Source organism: Archocentrus centrarchus, unplaced genomic scaffold, assembly GCF_007364275.1.
Source record: "Archocentrus centrarchus isolate MPI-CPG fArcCen1 unplaced genomic scaffold, fArcCen1 scaffold_36_ctg1, whole genome shotgun sequence".
Classification (NCBI taxonomy): domain Eukaryota; kingdom Metazoa; phylum Chordata; class Actinopteri; order Cichliformes; family Cichlidae; genus Archocentrus; species Archocentrus centrarchus.
This window is the reverse complement of record NW_022060263.1, coordinates 375,406-396,573: the sequence shown is the minus strand read 5'-3', so window position 1 is coordinate 396,573 and position 21,168 is coordinate 375,406. Positions and strand designations below refer to the sequence as shown.

The following is a 21,168-nucleotide window of genomic DNA, read 5'->3' as shown; positions in this document are numbered from 1 at the left end:
GCTGCTGCAAACCCAGGATCCTACATCCAGGATATTCTAGATCCAGTACAGGCGCCACAGTTTATCATTAACCTGTTAAAAGCAAACAAGCTATAAGATTTCAGTTTAACACTCCAGTTTTCATGATGCAGAGTGTCGCTAGCTTATACTTTTATTTGCATACTTTAGTCGTATTATAAAGCTTTAGCACAAGCAACCATTTGAATTTTAGACCTGCACAGTTAAATTTCATAGAATGATAGCAGAAATCCTCTGAACTGAAGAGGCAAGCTGAACATGACATGACTTGCTGAAGGTGGTTTATCCATCTCCAATGCATGCGCGCGCACACACACACACACACACACACACACACACACACACACACACACACACACAGTCAACAGCACGTTGCCAAGTTTGTCATAATCCCCTGCCTGGAAGTGGTTGTCTAAACTAGCTTTGTTTTCTTGCTGGCATGTTTTTGACACTGAGCAGCTCAAATGAATGTATTGTTTAAGTCACTCAACTGGTTGAGTTGTTGATGGCCAAGGCTGAGTAGATTTTTTGTGTAACTTGCACTCTTTGACCTTACGTAATGTAAGACATAGTGTTTGTTTTACTTATAAAGACATATTTTAGACAAATGTGATCATGTGACTTAGTCACATAAAGTCAGTTGAGCTGAAGGTTAAATCATTTGGAGACCTATATTTTTTTTTTTGTCCCATGTCACCAGGGTTGGGGTTAGGATTTGGAGTTGGGGTTGGGGTTGATTATGAGTTGTCACATGGTGATAATTTAGACCTCTAAAGGCTTAAAACCTTTAAAAAGTTTGTATTACCTCAAATGATTTCAGTTTTTCTCTGCTTCTTTTTCCAATGCAGCCACCATGAAGAACAATAAAAGCAATCTAATGTTTCCTGGATTGAATGGGCAGAACGGGAACAGCATGGACACTACACCCTTCAGTGAAGGGGACATGCTGCTCCAGGTAGGAGACAGGAATAGTTTAACTGTACATGTATCTCAGAGGGGGCATATGTATCATACATTTATTGCTTTTTTGATGCGCCTGCACTTGGTCACAGCATGTCCATTTAAAAACAGAAAGCTGAAATTACAGGAAAGACAAAATACTAAGGTGCAGCATCCTGATGGCAAAAATCATAACCATGACTGTTTTTCTTCACTATCAGCATCACAGTTATTTAACATGAGACTCACCTTCAAAACTTTAAGGATTTTAAAGAAATTCTGTCTTTTAAATAAATAAATGGAAATAAGTGGAAAAAATCAGTGGATCTGGTAAGGGCAACAGGACCGCCTCACTGTGAGACTGTGAACTCCATCTCACAGCAGCAGCCATGTCCCCAGATACCAGCACCATGACTGTGTTTAGACAGGGTCTGTCTGCTTAGGCAGAGGGCTGGATCTCTGCACGTTTAGCTATTCAAACCTTGTTTTTCCTTTTCCTTTTTGAAATTGATCTTGTTGGTCAAAGATGTCGAAATGTCATCTTGTCTCAAAGTGAAGCGAAGTGAAAGCATTTAAGGACAGCTGAAAAGCCATCCATCGCTTTAAAGAAAAGAGAACTTTGAGTGTTCTGTTACAAGCCTCATTCACCCAGTTACACCCAAGTCCCACAGCCTGATTGATCAATGAGCAGCCCGGGACTAGCAGGTGCACAAACACACAGTCAGCCTTTGTTTATTTGTGCCATAGTTGTGTTGTGCTGAGCTGTCCATTCAGCAGGAAGTTATGACACTACCCTGGCAGTACTTGCCCAAACCTTGTCAGGCACTAGTTACTCAAACCAGTGCCTGACAAGTATATATTAACACTCACCTGCCAGATACATTTCAACACTGTTCTGCATAATGACCACAAGAGGTGGTGATTAGACAATTCAAAGGCCCTTTGAGAAGCAGCAGCTGTTGATACAAACAAGCAGCAGGATTTGCAGCCCTGTGTCTTTTGCAAAACATCATAGAAACATATTTGAGAAAGTCCTGCACAGCACCCTGTAGCAATTTAAACTTTATATTGTGACCAAACAGAAATGGCACATAGTTCAGTTGTGTGGTATGATCCACTCAAGAGCAAAACCACAAAGGAAGACACATGCAGCTTCTTAATAGCTTACTACTACACAAACATAATGTTACAGCGCATGTTTTGGGAGATTACAAAACACAAATGAAAAAACACAATGAATGTCTTGTTATATGGTAAAATTCTGTAGAATGTGTTCATCACTGCGATGTCTGTGCAGGCTCTGAATGGGTTTGTAATGGTGGTCACATCAGCGGGACTGGTGTTCTATGCCTCCTCAACAATGAAGAACTACCTGGGTTTCCACCTGGTGAGTTCCTGGACACACACACACACACACACACACTATATATATATATATAAAATAGAGAGAGAGGGAGAGTGCGAGGGTATATTTTGAATGATGATTTGGCAGCAAGAACTGCAAGTAAGCATTTGTGATAATTAAGATTGAGTCTTTCACATTGCTGTTGAGGAATTTTGGTCCACTCTTCTATGCAGAGTTGTTTTAATTCAGCCACATTGGAGGGTTTTCAAGCATGAGCAGCCTGTTTAAGGTCCTGCCAAAGCATCTGAATCAGCTTTAAGTCCATACTTTGAGTCGACTACTCCAAAACTTTTGTTTTTTTGGGCCATTCAGAGGCAGACTCGATGGTGTCTTTCAGATCATTGTCCTGCTACATAACTTGAATGTGCTTCAGCTTCAGGGCATGAACCAGAGATTCTCCTTCAGGATTTTCTGCTAGAGTGCAAAATTCATGGTTTCATCAATTACAGCAAGTTGCCCAGGTCCTGAAGCAGCAAAGTACCCCCAGATCATTGCACTACCACCACCATGTTTGGCTGTTGGTATAACGTGCCTTTTATAAAAGGCTGTGTTAGTTTTATACCAGATGTAACAGGACTCAAACCTTCCAAAAAGTTAAACTTTTGTCTCCTCCGTCCACAGAATATTTTCCCCAATGTCTTGGGGATCATCAAGATATTATGAGACAAGCCTTTGTGTTCTTTTTGGTCAGCAGTGGCTTTTGCGTTGGAACTGTCGTATAGATACCATTTTTGTCCAGTTTCTTTGTTATCATTGAAACATGAACGCTGAGTGCAGGTGAGACCTGCACTTCTTTAGATGATGTTCTGGGTTCTTTTCTGACCTCTCCGAAGAGTCTTTGATGCACTCTTGGAGTAATTTTGGCAGGTTAGCCACTCCTGGGAAGGTTCACTACTGTTCCACACTATCTCCACTTGTGGATACTAGCTCTCAGCGTGGATCACTGGAGTCAGCTGTTTGTTACTTAACCCTAGAACTCTAACATGAGTTTTGTAACACTATCACTCTGACTTTCACATGGGTGAAAATCATACAGCGTTAGCATTCTAGGGTTAATAAATTAAATCATCATTTAAAAACTGCATTTTGTATTTACACAGATTATCTTTGACAAATATTCTTTGATGATCTGAAACATTTAAGTGTGATGAATATGCAAAAACAAAGGGGCAAATACTTTTTCACAGCATTGCAGGAAACCATTTCTACACAATTCTTTCTGATATTAAAAAATACAAAAATAAAAAGAGTTTTCAGTCAGTTAGGCATAGGTCAGTTTTTCTGAAGTGGGCTTGGATGTGGCTCAGATCTATAGTTATTGTGTTACCTGCAGTAACTAGCAGTAGGCGACACCGCAGAGCAGACAGAGAAGCTAAAGCTATGCATACGGCCATGGACATTTTCAGGAGCAATTCACATTTTAGACAACTAAAAGAAGTCAATATATGGATGCTATATTTAGAACATTTTCACTGCTCTATCTGCTGACAGTGCTTAGAGGCAAGGAAGCAAAGAACTTCCGCTCCACCAGGCTTGACTGACAAATGCGGTATGTCATAGGAGTTGTTCTTTTGTTGCTGCCAAGATTTATTACTTAGTTATTATGCGACTTTGGTGTTTGAAGGGGTTATTTTGAATATGAACTTGCACCTTAAAATGCAGAAGTCACATAAATGACCAGAAACCCCAATTTTAAATGTAGTGTTTAAAGATCCAAGGAGTAGAGGTGGATGAATTTATCTACCTGGGGTCAACCATTCAAAGCAGCAGACAGTGCAAAAGAGAGGTGAAGGAAAGAGTGCAGGCAGGGTGGAGTATCAGGGTGATTTGTGACAGCAGGACAGCAGCAGGAGTGAAAGGGAAGGTTTACAAAAAGGTAGTCAGACCTGTTATGATGCATAGGTTGGGGACAGTGGCACTGACAAAAACAGGAGGTGGAGCTGGAGTTGAAGATGTTAAGCTTTTCACTGGGTTGGACCAGGATGGGCATGATTAGAAATAAATACATCAGAGAGATGGCTCAAGTTGAGTAGTTTAGAGACAAAGTTAGAGAAGCAAGGCTGAGATGGTCTGGATGTGCAGAGGAGGGTTAGTGGCTATACTGGGCAAAGGATGTTGAATATGGAGCTCCCAGGTAGGAGGAAAAGAGGAAGACCTCAGAGGAGGTTCATGGATATACTGACGGAGGGCATGCAGAGGGTTGGTGTGACAGCAGAGGATTTTAAGGACAGGGTTACAATAGAATAGAATAGACTAGATGGAGGCAGATGAGGCCGTGGCGACCCCTAAAGGAAGCAGGCAAAAGCAGAAGTTTGACAACAGTCTGGTGGCTTTGAAGGCTTTAGCCAGCTTTTGTCTCAAATGCATTAAATTACACTGTCAAACTTTCATGTATTTGTTGCTGGACCAGTGCCATGTCCTCTCTGTGCTGCAGGAGACTGAGCAGAGTGAGAACAGTGTATTGAGGACAAAGCTGGATATTGCTGTGGTTTTACGAAAGAAATAATAATAATTTTCACAACCCCATCTCTTTTGAAAATCTGCCAACAGTCGGATGTGGTTCACCAGAGTGTGTTTGAACTTATCCACACTGATGATCGAGCCATCTTCAGAGAGCAGCTCCACTTTGCTCTCAGCCCACCTGTTGCAGCAGATGAGGATGGTAAGTGCTTTTCAACTAACATGAGCTGTGGAGGAATACATGTTTCACATTCTGCATCCCATTTGGGATTGCTCCTTTGCTCCAAACACGTCCTGTCATGGCTTGTTTCATGTTGATGTCCTGGTAAGACCAGCCACAGTACAAGGTCCAACAGGAAAGGTTTTTGTCAGTGCAACAGTTACAGTCAGCGCACTGAACGTTTTCAGTTCTGGAAGGCAGGCAGGTCCGTTTAGCACCCAGACTATTTTTTCACAGGGTTCTGTAATCCTGCTGTAATATGCTGAAATAAGCATTGCAGTCCCTGACAAAACATTGTCTGGATGGCAGCATGTGTTGCTCAAAAATCATTCAGTATTGTATTTATTAAGTATGCCAGCTGATATGCTTCTTCGTCAGTGATGAATGTTTAACCACGTGGACTGGAATTTGACTGCCTGACGGAGGTCAATAACTGTACCTGTAATCCAGCCACTCATCCTCTTAGTCATGCATCCACTTCAGGGTCACAGTGGGGCTGCAGCCTATCCCAGCTGTCACAGGGTGAGAGACAGGATATACCCTGGAGAGGTTGTCAGCCTATCAGAGGGTTCCACTAATGTAGAATTTCTATTTATTCTGTAATTCTTGTTTCTCTGCTACATGAAAATGCACCAAACTCTTGACAGCTACAAAACCGAGGTGTTAACTGAACTGGCCCTTATTTAAGGAGTCACTATCCTAGTATGGCATAAATCACTGGTTCGGAGCAAACTGTTCTGTCATGTAATAGTTCACCTGCCCTCTCAGCCTTGCAGAGTTGTGGTAACACGATGATGTACAATCCTGAGCACCTCCCACCAGAGAACTCTTCCTTCCTGGAGCGGAGTTTTGTGTGTCGCTTCCGCTGCCTCCTGGACAACTCCTCTGGTTTTCTGGTTAGTTTCATTCCTTAGTTTAGCTCAGAAAAACTGCCAAGAGAAAAATGCATCTCAAGCCTTTCCTTATGTTAACCAGGCTCTGAAGTTCCAGGGGCAACTGAAGTACCTCCACGGCCAAAGTCTGCTGACGGACAGTAACAGACCTCAGCTGGCCCTGTTTGCGATAGCCATGCCTGTCCAATCTCCATCCATTGTGGAGATCAGAGCTAAAGTGCTCCTGTTTCAAACCAAGCACAAGCTGGACTTCACTCCCACGGGTATTGATAGCAGGTGACGCAAATTCTTTCATTATGCTTTGTTTACTATATTATCTGGGCTGGTTGATTTTTTTTTTTTTTTTTTAATTTTTTAACATTTTATATTCTTCAGATATTTGTTTTAAAAAGCTCGAGGAACTCAGTCTAATAATTGGAAATTCTGCTCAATCCATTGAAGTCAGCTTTACTACTGCCTCTATAACTGTTTTGTTTTTTGTGTCTTTGCAGGGGGAAGGTCGTTCTGGGCTACTCAGAGACTGAGCTGTGTATGAAAGGCTCCGGCTACCAATTTATCCACGCAGCTGACATGATGCACTGCGCCGACAACCACATCCGGAGTATGTTAGCAATTCAGAGTCAGCCTTCACATTAAATATCATTTAAAATATCATATGGAGATGCTGCAGCATACATACCATACCACATATTGCATACAATACACATACCATACATATTGTTAAATATGGTTGGCAATAAAACATAATACAAAACAGCTGTGATTTCTCATGTGAAGACCAAAGATGATTGAGAATGTTTGAATCCAGATATCCGACCGAACTGAGATTCCTCATCAGACCAAAATAATCAACTCATCAACTATAGATCCCAGACACTAATGATGCTTTAGGAGCCATCACGATTCCTCATAATTTGAGTCTATGAAGTGACATTTTGAACTAGGCATCAGTTCCACATTTAATTCTATTAAAACTAACAAACAAACAAAAGAAATGATTAAGAAGTTGAAAATAAAAAAGTTAAAAGGCTACATTTAAGACTGTAACAAGACAACATATCAAATCTTGACATTTAAAATCTTACCGATCTATGAAAAAATATGTGTGATGAATTTGATATGTAACAAAGTCGTGACGGGCGCATTTCTTTTTACATTACTTTTAACAACAGTATTACTAGATGCTGTTGTTTTTGAAAGTGACGTGTTTCCCCATGTTCAGCTGTTCACCAGCTGAAACCTCCTTTTTGTTGTTATAATTTCTAGACTAAATACTTTTAGTAGGTGACAGGCCGGGGCTGCAGAAAGGCCACTTTAGCATCTGGACTGTTTTACTACAGAGCCTTGCTCTTGAAAAACTGAAGATCACAGCTTTTCAATATCGGTTTTCTGGCTTTTCACTTGTGTACTGAGACTTCTCATATTTATAAATTTCAAATGATATTATGATGAATCAAAATAGGTTTTTGTTAGTCTATTGAATCAATAACAACAGACATGGTATTAGTTCAGTCCGAATTAGGATGGTCCAGCTGGGCCAGCTCTTTATCCTCTCAAGGCTATTCAAGTGTGCGTGGGAGTTTGCCCATCTAGTCTAAATGTGTGTTTTTGGACTTGAAGAAGGCATTTGACTGCGTCCCTCGAGGTACCCTGTGGGAGGTGCTGAGAGAGTGTGGGGTGTCCCTGTGCAGCTGCAGTGAGAGCTTGGTCTGTATTGCCAGCAATAAGTCAGACTCATTTCCTGTGGGTGTTGGACTCTGCCAGGGCTGCCCTTTGTCACAGATTCTGTTCATAATTTTTATGGACAGAATTTCTAGGTGTAACCATGTGGTGGAAGGCTTCCACCTTGCTGGCATCAGAATGTCATCTCTGCTTTTTGTGGATGAGGCAGTTCTGTTGGCTTCATCAGGTGGAGGCCTCCAGCTCACAGCGGAACAGTTTGCAGTCGAGTGTGAAGCGGCCGGCATGAGAATCAGCACCTGTAAGTCTGAGGCCATGGTCCTCAGCTGGAAAAGGATGGAGTGCCCTCTCCGGCTCAGGGACAAGTTGCTGCCCCAGGTGGAGGAGTTCAAGTATTTCTGGGTCTTGTTCACAAGTGAGGGGACAACGGAACGGGAGATTGACAGACAGATCGGGGATCTGAGTGTGAAAGCAAGGCTGTCGATTTACTGGTTGATCTACGTCATCAAAAGAATAAGATCGCAAATACAAGCGGCAGAAATGAGCTTCCTCCGAAGGGTGGCTGGCCTCTCCTTTAGAGATAGGGCGAGGAATGCAGCCATTCGGGAGGGGTTCAAAGTAGAGCCGCTGCTCCTCCACATTGAAAGGAGCCAGTTGAGGTGGTTCAGGCATCTGACTAGGATGCCTCCTGGGCACCTCTTGGGTGAGGTGTTCCAGGTATGTCCTACCAGGACGAGACCCCGGGGCAGACCCAGGACACGCTGGAGAGATGCCTGGGAATGCCTTGACATTGGGCTGGGGAGAGGGAGGCCCGGGCTTCTCTGTTTAGGCTGATCTGTGAGAAGTTACATTGTTGTTTTTGTTTTTGTCATTACAGAGGTTGTTGTTGCTATGTACTAATTTTTTTTTTACAAAAAAATACTTGGATATAATATTCAAAATCTAAAAGATTTCTTCAACATTTGACATGTAGTATCTATACCATTAAAATGGGCTTCAAATGATTTGTAAATCATACATTGGTATAATGCTTAGTCAGCAGTTTAATCTACAGATTCTCTTTTTAATAGACCACATCCTGCCAAAAATATATGTTAAACATTTCTTTAAGAACAAATACAAGACATACATTCTCCTTGTTAACCCCCTCTCATATGTGTTTTTTCATCTTAATGTATAACAGTGCTGAAAACAGGAGAGAGTGGTTTGACCGTGTTCAGGCTCCTAAGCAAGCCAGGCAGCTGGTTGTGGGTGAAGTCCAATGCCAAGCTGATCTACAAAGGAGGGAGACCTGAATTTATCATTGCATATCAGAGGGCTATAAGGTGAGTGTTGGAGCCTTTCACTGGTTGCTTAAAGTATGAAATCAGATGGTAATGTGACACTGTCAACCAAGAGTCCAGTTAAACCCAAAAATAAGAGGTTGTCTCATAAGGAGTCAGAACGTGGTATCAGTAATGTGCTGTGTTCTGTTTGGTGTGTTTCAGTAACGCTGAGGGCGAGGACTATCTCCGTCAGAGGCGACAGCAGCTTCCCTTCAGCTTCACCAAAGGAGAGGCCACCCTCTATAACACCGGCCCCACGGTGGATATCCCACAGTTTCAGTCCAATAAAATGTTCAGCAACAGTGACATGAAGAAAGATGTGGTGCCTGGCTCTTTGCTGGACTGCTTCTTGAGTCAGGATGAAAGTGCTTACACTCAGACAGTGAAGACCCCTCTACCTGTGGATCAGGTCTTCATGGACAGCAGGGCCCTGGTCAGTGTTGTCAGTGATGCATGGCAGGGGAACGAGGCAGTGGCTACAATGAGTGAGCCTGTTGTGGTGAAAGAGGAGACCAAGCAGTCAGTGATGGCTGTGATTGACAAGTTTGAGAAAATGGCAGAGAATGGTGATTTTTGTGCAGCTTTGCAAACTCTGGAGGTAGATAATGCTGAGCTTATAGAGTGGGAAAATGCTCTGAAAACATTAGGTCAGGAGGATCCACAGAATAAGGTTCGATCTGACTTGGACAATATTGTCGCTAGTGACATATTTGACTATATTGATAGCATTTTGTTCAAGGAGAAAGCAGAAGAGTGTCTGGACACTCTTCCTCCCAACTGCCTCACAGTTATCAACAACCATCAGCAGGGCCCCTTCACTCAGGCTGCCCACTTTTCAGCCACTGATCTCTGTGAGCCACAGCTATTACAGGCACCCAGCCCCGATTGCACTTACTCTCCCGTGAATGGCCTCCACATTCACCAGCAGGATCCAGTCACCGCAGCAGCGACATCAGGGCAAAGCATGGTGGAACCTGCTCATATGTTCAGCAGCACCCAGAAACTCTCTCACCAGGGTCCCCAGACTGACACCAGCCTGCTTTCTCTTCAGCAGCTGCAGCTTCATGACATCTTCAGCCCATCTATTGAGCTCCCTGATCTCACTGTCCCTGACAACTCAGCTGATGATGCTTTAGCTCCTTTTCATTCTCATGGGCAGGCATCACACATGGACTTCCATCAGGAGATTTCTGTCCAGCAGGCCAACCATCTCCTGCTACATCAAAACAGTTTGCAGGCACCAGCAATGGCACTACCAAACAATACACCTGTTGTAATGAAGCTGCAGTCTCCAATTGTAATGGACAGCGTGCCTCCACTGATTCCTTGCAGTGACTTTACTTTCACTAATACTCCTAATATTCCCTTTCAGTTTTCATCACCTTGTCTGCAAGAAAGCCTCCCTTTTGAAAAGCACAACGTTCATCTTCAGCAGTGGGCACAGATCCAGCAGCAAAAGCTGCCTCATGCTAGCATCATGCAGAATGGACACAGGACAAATCCAGCACTCCAGAGCCAAAATTCACAAAGCCAAGCTTTGCCCTGTGCTTTTTTTTTGCCGAGGAATGACACCGGGCCGACCCAAACACAGCAGGGGGGACTGGCAGGTTGCCAGAAAGATACGCCTAGCAGCTGCATGTTTGGCCAACACTTTTCTTCCAGGCCAGCAGCAGGTGACATCCTGCCTATCTCTGCATCTTCAGGCCTCACAGTGGCTGGCACACCTTTGGATCAGGGTTCTCTTCAAGGTTCCTGCTGCTTCCAGTGGAGCCACCGTGAGCCTGTAGTGGGCACATCAGCCATCATCCAGGAGAACGTTAACAACAGTCCTCTTATTGCTCCGCCCAGCATGCCTTCCACAGAGCACTCACACAACATTCAGCACTACCTGGAAGGCAACAAACACATACTGGTAAGCACTCCCACGACATAACAGAACAGAAAGGTCACTCCCAGTTCATGCTATAGCATTAGTCATCCGTGATCTATGATGTGTCAATGTAGATATTTTTTTGGAATATCTTCTACTTTTCCCCCACATTATCGTGCAGTATTTGTTCTGCCACCAAATGGAGATACCAATTGTATAATTTGCAGTCTCTACAAATACCATTGAATTTCTATGATTCTTATTACCAAAATACAAGATTTTATTTTTCTGAATTCTGTTTCTTTAAAACACATTACAAAATACCAAGATTATCTTCATTGTCTGTTATCAGTCTATGATAGTCTATGATTGGATGTCAAGCTGGTAGAACTTCACACGAAGTACTTTCTTCCAGCCAGAACTTCATAGATTCAAAACAAAAATTCCTCCATAAATGAGCTGAGTTGAGGTTTTATTGTCATTTCAGATATATACACGTACATACTGTATTGAAACAATGTTCCTCCAGGGACCAGGGGCTGCTCCATAGAACAAAAAGTGCAAGACTCATACAGTACACAGTGCAATAAATACAAAAAAAATACACACTTTAGTAAATACAGAAAAAAGCTCCTATTCAAAGTAACGATGGAAGAAGACAGTATGATGGACGATTTACATTAATGTACATTTAGCGGCATAGATTCTGGATTAGTGCAAATTGCAATATTGGTTACAGTAGTAGTAGTACTATGAGGTTACAGTAGTACAGTCACAGTAGTGCAATATAATGGCTGTGTGCATTAAGTTATGTGTCAAGAGTCCATCATTTATGTTTGTGTGCGTGTGCGTGCATGTCATAGTCCAACATGAATGTGTGTATGTATGTGTAAGTCTATAATGTATGCGTGTGTGTGTGTGTATATCAGTCCATCGTGTGTGTATCAGAGTCTGTCGTGATTCTTCTTCTGCTGCCTCTTCCTGGTTTTAATGGTCCTACTGCTTCCAGAGATGAACATGTGCAGAAAACACTTTTAGCTTACACTGTAGTACAAGTAACAAGCTGCACATTACTAGCACCCTCATCATGTGTGCTTACTTTTGAGCCTATAATTTGCACTGCTCTTGGTAAATTCCATTGGTCATTATTAAAATTAACACCTTGAATCTGTGTTCTGGTAAATCACCAGCAAAATTTTCCATTCTTTCCATTTTCTTTTTTTTTTTTTTTTAATTGCAGCATCACATTTATTTCCCCAGCACAGTAAATCTGCCCCTAAGTTCTACCTTCCACCTTCAGTGGATCTGTTGCTGCAGTTTTATGTTTTTTGAGTTGATACATCAGTTCGAATCAGACCCACCATCAACACATTCATAAAAAGCACTTTTTGCTACATCTAAGTGCTTTTGATCTGACATTCACACACACACATTCACACTCCGATGGGTGCATCAGGAGCAATTCAGTTCAGTACCATTCCTAATGATACTTTGGCACCAAGACTGGAGCAGCCAGGGATTGATCCACCAGCTTTCCGATTAGATGATATGCTCTACCTCCTGAGCCCACAGCCAACCATGGTTGCAGTCTTCCATGCCTGTCTGCAGGTTTGAGACTGTTTCTGCTCCCAGACCACCAAAGAACAAACCAAACATGTAATTTATTATTAGACCCAACTGGCTTCTCTCAAAATGAGCCCAGCCACCACTTTAATCATATTCTGGATCTTGTTCTACATATGGCATAGAAACGAAACATTTAACGATATTCTCTGAAAATCCTTTTTGTCTGATAATTTCTTAATAAGATTTAAATTTACAATAATGGATTACACAGCAGTGGGGGGTACGTTTCATTACAGTGGAAGTCTTTCTGAAAGTGTTGTAACTAATTTAGGACTAATTTAAGGATGCAGTTCCTCCACTGTTATCATCTTCAGTTCAATTCAGTTTTATTCATATAGCAACAAATCTGTGTCCCAGTGGCAGGTGGGTCACACAATGGCATCAGCACTTTACATATGACTGGGTAGTATTAGTGATTTATAGCCAATAGCTGGTGTAGTTTAGGTTTTTTAAATTAAATTTTCAAGGAAATAAATTATGTTCTCCCTGCGCCTGTTTTTTTTATTTATCTTTTTGTATTTGTGAAGAAATTCATGAAGTTATTAATAGTCAGCTATACAGGAATACTTGGCTCAACAGAGCTCTGACTTTTTGTCAGCCTGGCTACAGTGCCAGGCCTGGGGTTGTTCTTATTTCCTTTAATCAGTGATGTGCTAGCACAATGCAGAGCAGCTACCTAAATTCTGCTCCCACTGAGCTGGATTATCTCATTAATAGTGTTTCATCCTCACTGTGTATGAGTCTGGATACTGTGTCTCCTCTGAACAAAGCCTCAAATCAGATGTGCTTGACTCCCTGGTATAACTCACAGATACGCACCTTAAGCTGGAGAGGAAATGGCATCTCACTAATTTAGAAGGTCTTCATTCCTCTAACCCTGGAAAAGCAATGACTTCATGATGCATGAGTGTATTCCCTTCACTCACCTCTTTTCATTCTCTATATTAATGCACCACTCTGCATTTAATCATTTTAATCTCTGGCTCTCTTCTACACTGTGCCTTTTGTCCTGTCCCCCCCACCCCAACCGGTCACAGCAGATGACCCCCCCTCCCTGAGCCTGGTTCTGCTGGAGGTTTCTTCCTGTTTAAAGAGAGTTTTTCTTCCCACTGTCACCAAGTGCTGCTCATAGGAGCTCGTCTGATTGTTGGGGTTTTCTCTCTATCACTGGAGGGTCTTTACGTTACAATATACAGTGCCTTGAGGTGGATTCTGTGATTTAGCACTATACAGATGGCTGGGCAGCTGTGGGTCAGGTGGTAGCTGGTCTCCTACCAATTGAAAGATTGGACGATCAATCCCTGACTCCTCCAGTCTACATGCTGAAGTATCCTTGGGCAAGGTACTGTACCCTAAGTTTCCCCCAGTGCATCCGTCAGCGTGTGAATGATAGAAAGCACTGAGGCATAGATAAAAGTGCTGTATGAATGTGTTTGTGAATGAGACTTGCAGTATGTGGTACTTTTAGTGCTCAGCTGAGTAGAAGGATGCTATATAAGTACAAGTATATTTACTGTCTGGCATGGTTCATCCTCTGGAACTCCTCATATTAAATCCAGCTGCGAATGTTTTGTATACTCCTTACTTCAAGATGATCCGTCTGCTCACAGAAAGGTCCGTCTGTTATTACAGAGACATCTCCTTTTATCTTCTTTTACAAACTGTTTTTAATAGCGTGGATTGAGGAGCACATTGCTCTTGTTGTGACATACTTTCTGTTCTTAACTGGCTTCCTGTTCATAACATCTCTGATTTTTATTCTTCAGAATCATTACACAGTCATTACTTCGTTACTTCAGTCATACAGTCATTTTAATCAACATACTGCATTTCAAACAAAGTGGCACGATTGCGTGTAGATATTTGCTAGGTGAATGAGGCCTTGGGGATCTCAGCCTCTGTGGTAGTCTGTAACTGCTTTATGCAATCACTCCATTATTTTATCTGTGTTTCATGCACATAGTCCAAAAAGTCTGTGCCTTTTTCTACGACTATATGCAACAATAAAGAGATCTAACAAAATAATATGATGATTGCTATTAAAGGTAACAGAGCTTTCACCCAAAACTAACTGAACGAGTCTGCTAAGCTGTGTTTGTATTTGTCTCAGCTAAATACCCTGTTCTCTCTGTTCAGCAGAATGATCTCAGCACGGCTGAGCACAGTGGGACTCCTGTCACTCTTTCTCTAATGTAGCCCCATGTCTGATGGAGCAGAGGCAACCCTCCATGTTGCTGCTGGTGCTACAGCTGCTGGAGAAGGACAAACCCCAGTTTATTCTTTGCCTGTATCAGTGCTTAGCCACACATTCACACGCTTCACTTGTGTTATTATTGTGTTTTATATCCCTCTGTATCATATTCACTTTGTCCAGGCTGTTATGTTTAAAATGTGTTGCTTTAGTGAAGATCCACTATGATAATAATGAAGTATGAAGCTGCAGGTGCATTCACCAGGATGGAGCTTGAACAGGAGGGTGGCTCAGGTGAATCTAAACAGCCAAAGATGTTTTTTTAATAAGGGAATTCAGATTTGAATGCATAATGATGTTTTTAGTGTAATCATTCTAAACTTTGATGCTAAAGTTTGTTAAAGTTATAATCTATATAACAACAGCATAAAAGTCACTGAGCTTTGCCTTTGAATTGATATAATTACAGATAGAATAATCTGTATATTTTCAATAAAACCCTTAAAGGGCCTGACTGCAGTGTATAAATGTGATACTAGTTTTACAAGAAGGTCTGCACATGCTCAGAATGCCTTAGCATGTGATGCCTGTGTTATCTGTGTGCAGTGTAAATGAGAGTATATGTTCCAGTATGCAGAGAGAGCTCACGTCCCCAAATTTCACACCAGCACTTGACATGTCAGGAAGAAGCAGGGAACACCACAATCCTGCCTTTGTGAGGCTGCTTTCATCCTTTGGGTTTAGTGAAGTAAAAAATGAGCATTGTTGGAACTTCATGTGAGTTTGGCTGTATTGGAGTAAGGGGGTGGGGGTAATGTACTGAAACTCCCACTGCTCTACACCTGTGTGTGCCACCTTTAATAAGCATTCATCTCAGTAAAATGTTCAGTGGTTACATTGAAGAAATTCTGTTAACTGGAAAAGCCTGCATGCTTTTTTTGACTGTTGTGTTTACAGGGACAACTTATTTTGAAAAATACTGTACTAATTAAAGCTGCATCCTAATTCACGAGCCACCTCCTTTGAAACATTAGTTTGTTCATATTAAATATGATCTTTACTCTTCTCTAAATTAGCAACACATTCTTATCTCAGGCTGTCATATAATGCTGTTTTCAGATGTCACCTGTGTCTCACAATTGGTGTATTGGCACTGGTGCCTTAACCCTGCCAGGGGACCTGCACAGCCTGTGTTTGGAGGCTTTGGTTCATTTGTACGTGTGTGTAACACTTAGTTTAATGTTTTTATCCACACACAGTTGGGTTTTGTTCTGTCACTGATTTGATTTGATTGGTAGGCCACGTAAACTCAGAGTGGGGTCGGTAGATGCTGAGGGTCATAGTTGCCAACTTTCTGCAGAGTCAGTCACTACAGACCTCCAACCTTCATGTGGCCTTCAGATCAGCTCAAGAACAGTGTGTAGAGGGCTTCATGGAATGGGTTTCCATGGCCGAGCAGCTGCATCCAAGCCTTACATCACCAAGAGTAAGGCAAAGCGTCAGATGCAGTGGTGGGTGGGAGTGGCAGAGCAGAGTCAGTGTGTGAAGAACTGTGTGGCCTTGACAAAAAGCCATTATATTACACCCCAGGAATGAGAACGGTCTGACAGAGTCATTGTAACTGTGAGGAAGTAGAAAACGTTCACATGTATCACTGCAAACATCTCAGGAGGACCGTGAAGTATTAGCAACCTGTTCCATTACACCTGGACGACAGGAAAGTGATATTTGAGATCAATTCTAAAAGTTTTAGATGTTCTTTACACGTTAGACTTGAATGTGGTACTTAGAAGTACTAAAAATGAGAGCGTGACAAATGACATGCTTCAAAGAATGTCCCCCCTGAACTGTAATGCAGTTCAATTTATGCATTTATACACTGAATTTATACATTCAGTTGCATAAGCAAATACATTTGCAGCAGCTACCCCCAGTTAACTTGTGATCTAGCATGGAAACATACTGAAATAAATGTTGCATTATCCACACTGAGCCATATCCAGTGTAATCCTATAATTTCTCCTGTCACGTATCGCTGATCGGCAGCTGAAATCCATTTCTGTGCATTTTTGTATAAAGCAGAACAAGTGAAATTAATTTTCCTCTGTAGTTCTTTTTTTCCTCTATGTCCTTCAGAGGCGCACTGGTTTAAGGGGAGTCATGTCCATACAGTAGGAGATACAGTAAATTAATGAGGTTGCAGCCAGCCCTCAACATGTGAAACAATACAAACAAGATTAACAAACAATGAAAATGTAGCAGAAAGTTTTCAGTGAACCGTGGAGATGTCTCTTGGTCTGTTTCCTGTTTCGTACCCTTTGGTCTACTTTTATTTGATTCTTTTCATCAGATGTAGTCTGTAATATCCACACTACATAAGCAGAAATCATTGTCTCAATTCACCTCAACGGGAACAGCATGAACACGGCAGCTTTTTCCTCATTCCTGCTGCACTGTGGGAAATCTTTCAGTATTCAGCTTTTCCATTGGAATCTGTCATGTTTGTGTTTGGAAGTAACTTTTACTATAATGTTTAAATATGAAAAAAAAAAAAATCTTCATTGAAACCTGAAGGAAAGCAGCCCACACTGCCCACAGTCTGTGTAATATGGGCTTTTTTCTTTCTGTGTCCTGGCTGCTCATCGTTCTTTGTTATGTTGAACTTTCACTCCCAGCATGTGGACGTCAGGCCTGTCACAGGCCTTTGGTGTTGGACTTTGATGCAGACTGTAGCCACTATGAAAAACCTGGAGCCAAATGTTTTATCCACAGTAGTGCTGATGTTTTTAACCTTTTTAGATTGTGCCTTGACCGCAGCCATATTTCTGTTCTTTGTAAAAAAAAAAAAAAAATGTAATCCACTTTCATATAGCCAAGTAATTATACTATATGTAACATAAGTTTAAAAAATAATCACCCTTTGTCTAATGTGTTATTTCCATAAATATATGTGTTCAATTATTAACATTGTGTGTGACTTATTTACTCATTTAAAACCATTGCCAGTCTTCCCAGGAGTCGACATCCCAGCCAATTCACCCTAATGCCAGGCTCAGCGCTTTGCCTCAGGCTCAGGCACCAGTTAGCTTCTTACATGTGAGATAAAGACTGAACATGTATGACTGGCTTGGACAGGTTGCTAGGAGAAATCCTCTTCTCTCTGAAACAACATGGCAGCACAACTCAAGTTTGGAAAATTGTATCCAGGCAAACCACACGACTCCTGGAAAAATATCCTTTTAACAGGCAAGAGCAAAGTGAAGCCGTTTGTCCATAATGCACATAATGTCAAAAAACCCCACAGCATATCAGCACAAACACCTCATGCAAACTATCAGGCATGATAGTAATGATCTGGGCGTGTTTTGCAGCCTGGGCAGTTACTGGGTCAGTTCAATTTTATTTATATGCCACAAAATCACAACAGCAGTCACCTCTGTGCTTTATATTGTAAGGACCATACAAAACACAGTAACTGGCGGTTTGTGATATGGGCGACATGGGCTGCCGCCCAGAGTGGCTTTTCATGTAGGGCGGCTTGACCGCCCCTCTCCCCCCAATGCCTTTCATTCAGCAGCGCCTACCGCACTGCTCCATTTGTGGGGTAATGAGCGCCCTCTGCCTGCTGTGTGGTGCATGCAGCTTTCTGCCATAGTCTGACAGGTTGTAACAGAAGGAAAGGGGCAGGCGGGGGATTCTCTCGTTTCGGTTGCTGAGCCTAGAAGGAATCTGTACATCTAATAAAATTAGATGCACACTATTGATAGAACACAAAGCACATTTCATTTATAATACTGTAAATATGGTCATGAATTCACAGTATTTGTGTGAACCTGAATCCTGATGAAAAAAATAACACAAACACGAATCTAGACGGTTAGGACAAATGTTGGTGGATGTTGCCAGATTGGGCAGCTTGTGAACACATTGGATTGGGAAATTATATAGATACATCTCTATTATCATAAAATTATAGAGATGTATGATTTTCCAATAAAAACTTCCTAAAAACCTTCCAAATACGGTGAAAAGCAGCCAATATTTTAACAACTCACCCAAAGCTGTGTATATTTAAATATATATCACACCTGGTGCTATTAACGTGAGTTTCAATGGAGGTTTTGTTGTGTTGGGATGGCAACTGTCAGATCTGGCAACCCTGGGGATTTGCTGCGGTGATAACCTATGCTGCTTCAGAGCGAATTAGATGGAAAGGAGAAGGTCAAAGCCATCAGTTTAGGAAAAAGAACAGAAGAAGAGGAGAAACGAGCAAAAGATAAAGGTAAGCAGAAGCTGTGTAACATTTCAGTTTCTTCCATGTTTTTTCAAATCAAAATTGAAAAGAAATTCTGAGTGTTCTTATGATCCGGGCGGGTCGGCGACAGCCCGGGACTCGAGCCTGCGCCACCCGCGCCTCAGCGTGGCATGTGCATGGGGTCGCCTGCTCCACCGCTGAGCCACCTGGACGCCCCGAGTTTCTTATATTGTTTTTGAAAAAATATAAATAATGACCAAAATAAAGATCATCATTACCGAATATTTATTTTATGTTCTGTGCATCGATCGGTCACTGCAGCTATTCTGATAAAAACACGCAACACAGCTGGTTTTCCCATTAAAAAAAAACTGCTGATATCCAGCAGAGGGCTCACACTCTCAGTCTGACACACACATGCAGTGCTCAGTGAAGACTCACTGAGTGACACTCTGGACTCGATTATTATTATTATTCACTGACCATTCTGGGCACGTGTGCAGGGGTTATAGTATCCGAGAGGTAAGTGGAGGGGGGATTAGCACAATTTTTTTCTCTTAGACTTTAGATCTTGAAAAGATATCAAAAACATGTGTATATATTTTTTATCATAACAAAATGATAACACCAGTAGAATACAATAGTCCTTTTTCTCCCCTGTACTACTAAGTATAGTAGTCACTCCCAAACTCAGAGAGCTGTTGCAGTTTCAGTACTTCCAAAATGAATGAAACTAGCAGAAGTGGGGAGACCGAATGAGCAAATAAGAGGGGAGACCAGAAAAAAAAAATTGTGCAACCTCTATGGAACTTCAATTTTTTGCAATGTAAACATTGTACATTGTACTAATTGTACGAATCCATAAATTAGCTGTAGCAGCAATGGATTTATGTCCTCAAACTTTGGTTGGATCAGCAGTGGAAGGCTACACCACACAACTGAAAAGTAAGCAAGAGAATATTTCTCGCCTGCATAACTTTAACTCTGAGCTTTACTTTTGCATTAGGTTTTCCTTCCCTCTTTCCCACTGCTTGCTCGTAGGGGGTTGTTTGGTAGTTGGGATTTTCTCTGTATTATTGTAGGGGCTTTAAATGTAAAACATGATTTGATGCTATATAAATAAAATTGAATTGAATGGAAAACTTATTCTTATACTCATTTATACTCATTCTTCCCAATGTTATGATTAAAAATATTTGTGCTGCCAGGCACTCATGGAGTACAGTTTATATATAGTATATATATCTACATATATACTAACTGCATAACTAAAAAAATTTAAAAAATCCCCTCTCGCCTGGGTTCTTATGTCTTATTGCCTTTACTGAGAAATCTTCACATTTATTATAGACTTGGAAAGCTGCTCTGCATTTATATTGAATATGAAACAGTTACTGTTGCTGAAATCTATTAACAGCAACTCAGTAAAACATTTCTGCTATGACTGATGACCACCATCACTGAAAGCTGATATTACATCAAATTATACATTGTTACACTTTTTCTGTACATCTGTTGCAGCCCATCAGTACATTACATACTCACTAAAGAGACACTGAAAAAATGAAATGTCCATAAACTCTTGCAAAAAGAATTTTTTTTATATAAACTTACTTGACTTACTGTCAGAGTTCAGCTGAATAATTAGATTTAAATATCAAATGTAAAATTAGGAGCTTCATCTAATGAAAGTTCAAGCTGTGTAAATGATGACCAGAGAAAGTTGTACAGTGTCGTCATGGTCTGGGGTGTTCTTGTTTTTTTGTTTTTTTGAAGGTTTTCCTTATTTTTGTGATCCCTGGTTTTAGGATTCTTATTCTTTGTTTCCATTTGAGTATATTTAATCATGTTTTCAGCTGTGCTGCTTAGTTCGGTTCCTCCCTCTGTGTTTGTGTCTTGGTTCTTTGTGTCTACATTCATTGTCATGCTGCCTCCTGTGTCTGCGGTCTTGTCTCCGCGTTTCCTCTTTTACTCTGTCAGACTTGGTCTCTTGTCGTTTTCCTTCTGGTCTGCGATTACTTTCAGTTGTGCTCCCCACCTGTTGCCTGTTCCCTGATTATCCCTCCGTGTATTTATTGTTTCACTTTTCCCGCGTTGTGTTGTTGTCAGCTCTCCTCGCTGTGTGTTTGTCTCTGATGGGCTCCTCCTAGTTAGTGCTCACAGTGTTTTTAGTTCCTGGTCTGCTCTTAAATTTAGTTTCCAGCAATAAAGCCGTGCTTTTTGAGTTTATGTCCTGTTTCAGGACACTGACGCTGACTGTGGTGATGACTCAGCAAATTAAAATAA

General features: G+C 41.5%; 1 protein-coding gene across 2 annotated transcripts in view; it reads left to right on the top strand.

Moving 5' to 3' along the window:
- Window positions 1–17,479, top strand: part of LOC115776678 (aryl hydrocarbon receptor-like) — a 43,506-nt gene extending 26,027 nt beyond the window's left edge. Inside the window, exons 3-11 of one of the 2 annotated variants that reach the window (XM_030724410.1) lie at window positions 867–973; window positions 2,255–2,344; window positions 4,913–5,024; window positions 5,811–5,938; window positions 6,018–6,211; window positions 6,427–6,536; window positions 8,799–8,940; window positions 9,103–10,852; window positions 14,576–17,479. In XM_030724410.1, coding sequence (XP_030580270.1) covers window positions 867–973; window positions 2,255–2,344; window positions 4,913–5,024; window positions 5,811–5,938; window positions 6,018–6,211; window positions 6,427–6,536; window positions 8,799–8,940; window positions 9,103–10,852; window positions 14,576–14,632 — 2,690 coding nt within the window. In that variant the 3' untranslated portion in view covers window positions 14,633–17,479. Of the gene's footprint in view, window positions 1–866; window positions 974–2,254; window positions 2,345–4,912; window positions 5,025–5,810; window positions 5,939–6,017; window positions 6,212–6,426; window positions 6,537–8,798; window positions 8,941–9,102; window positions 10,853–14,572 lie in introns of both variants that reach the window. The other variant, XM_030724409.1, reaches the window with a different exon arrangement.
- The last annotated feature ends 3,689 nt before the right edge of the window (window positions 17,480–21,168 follow it).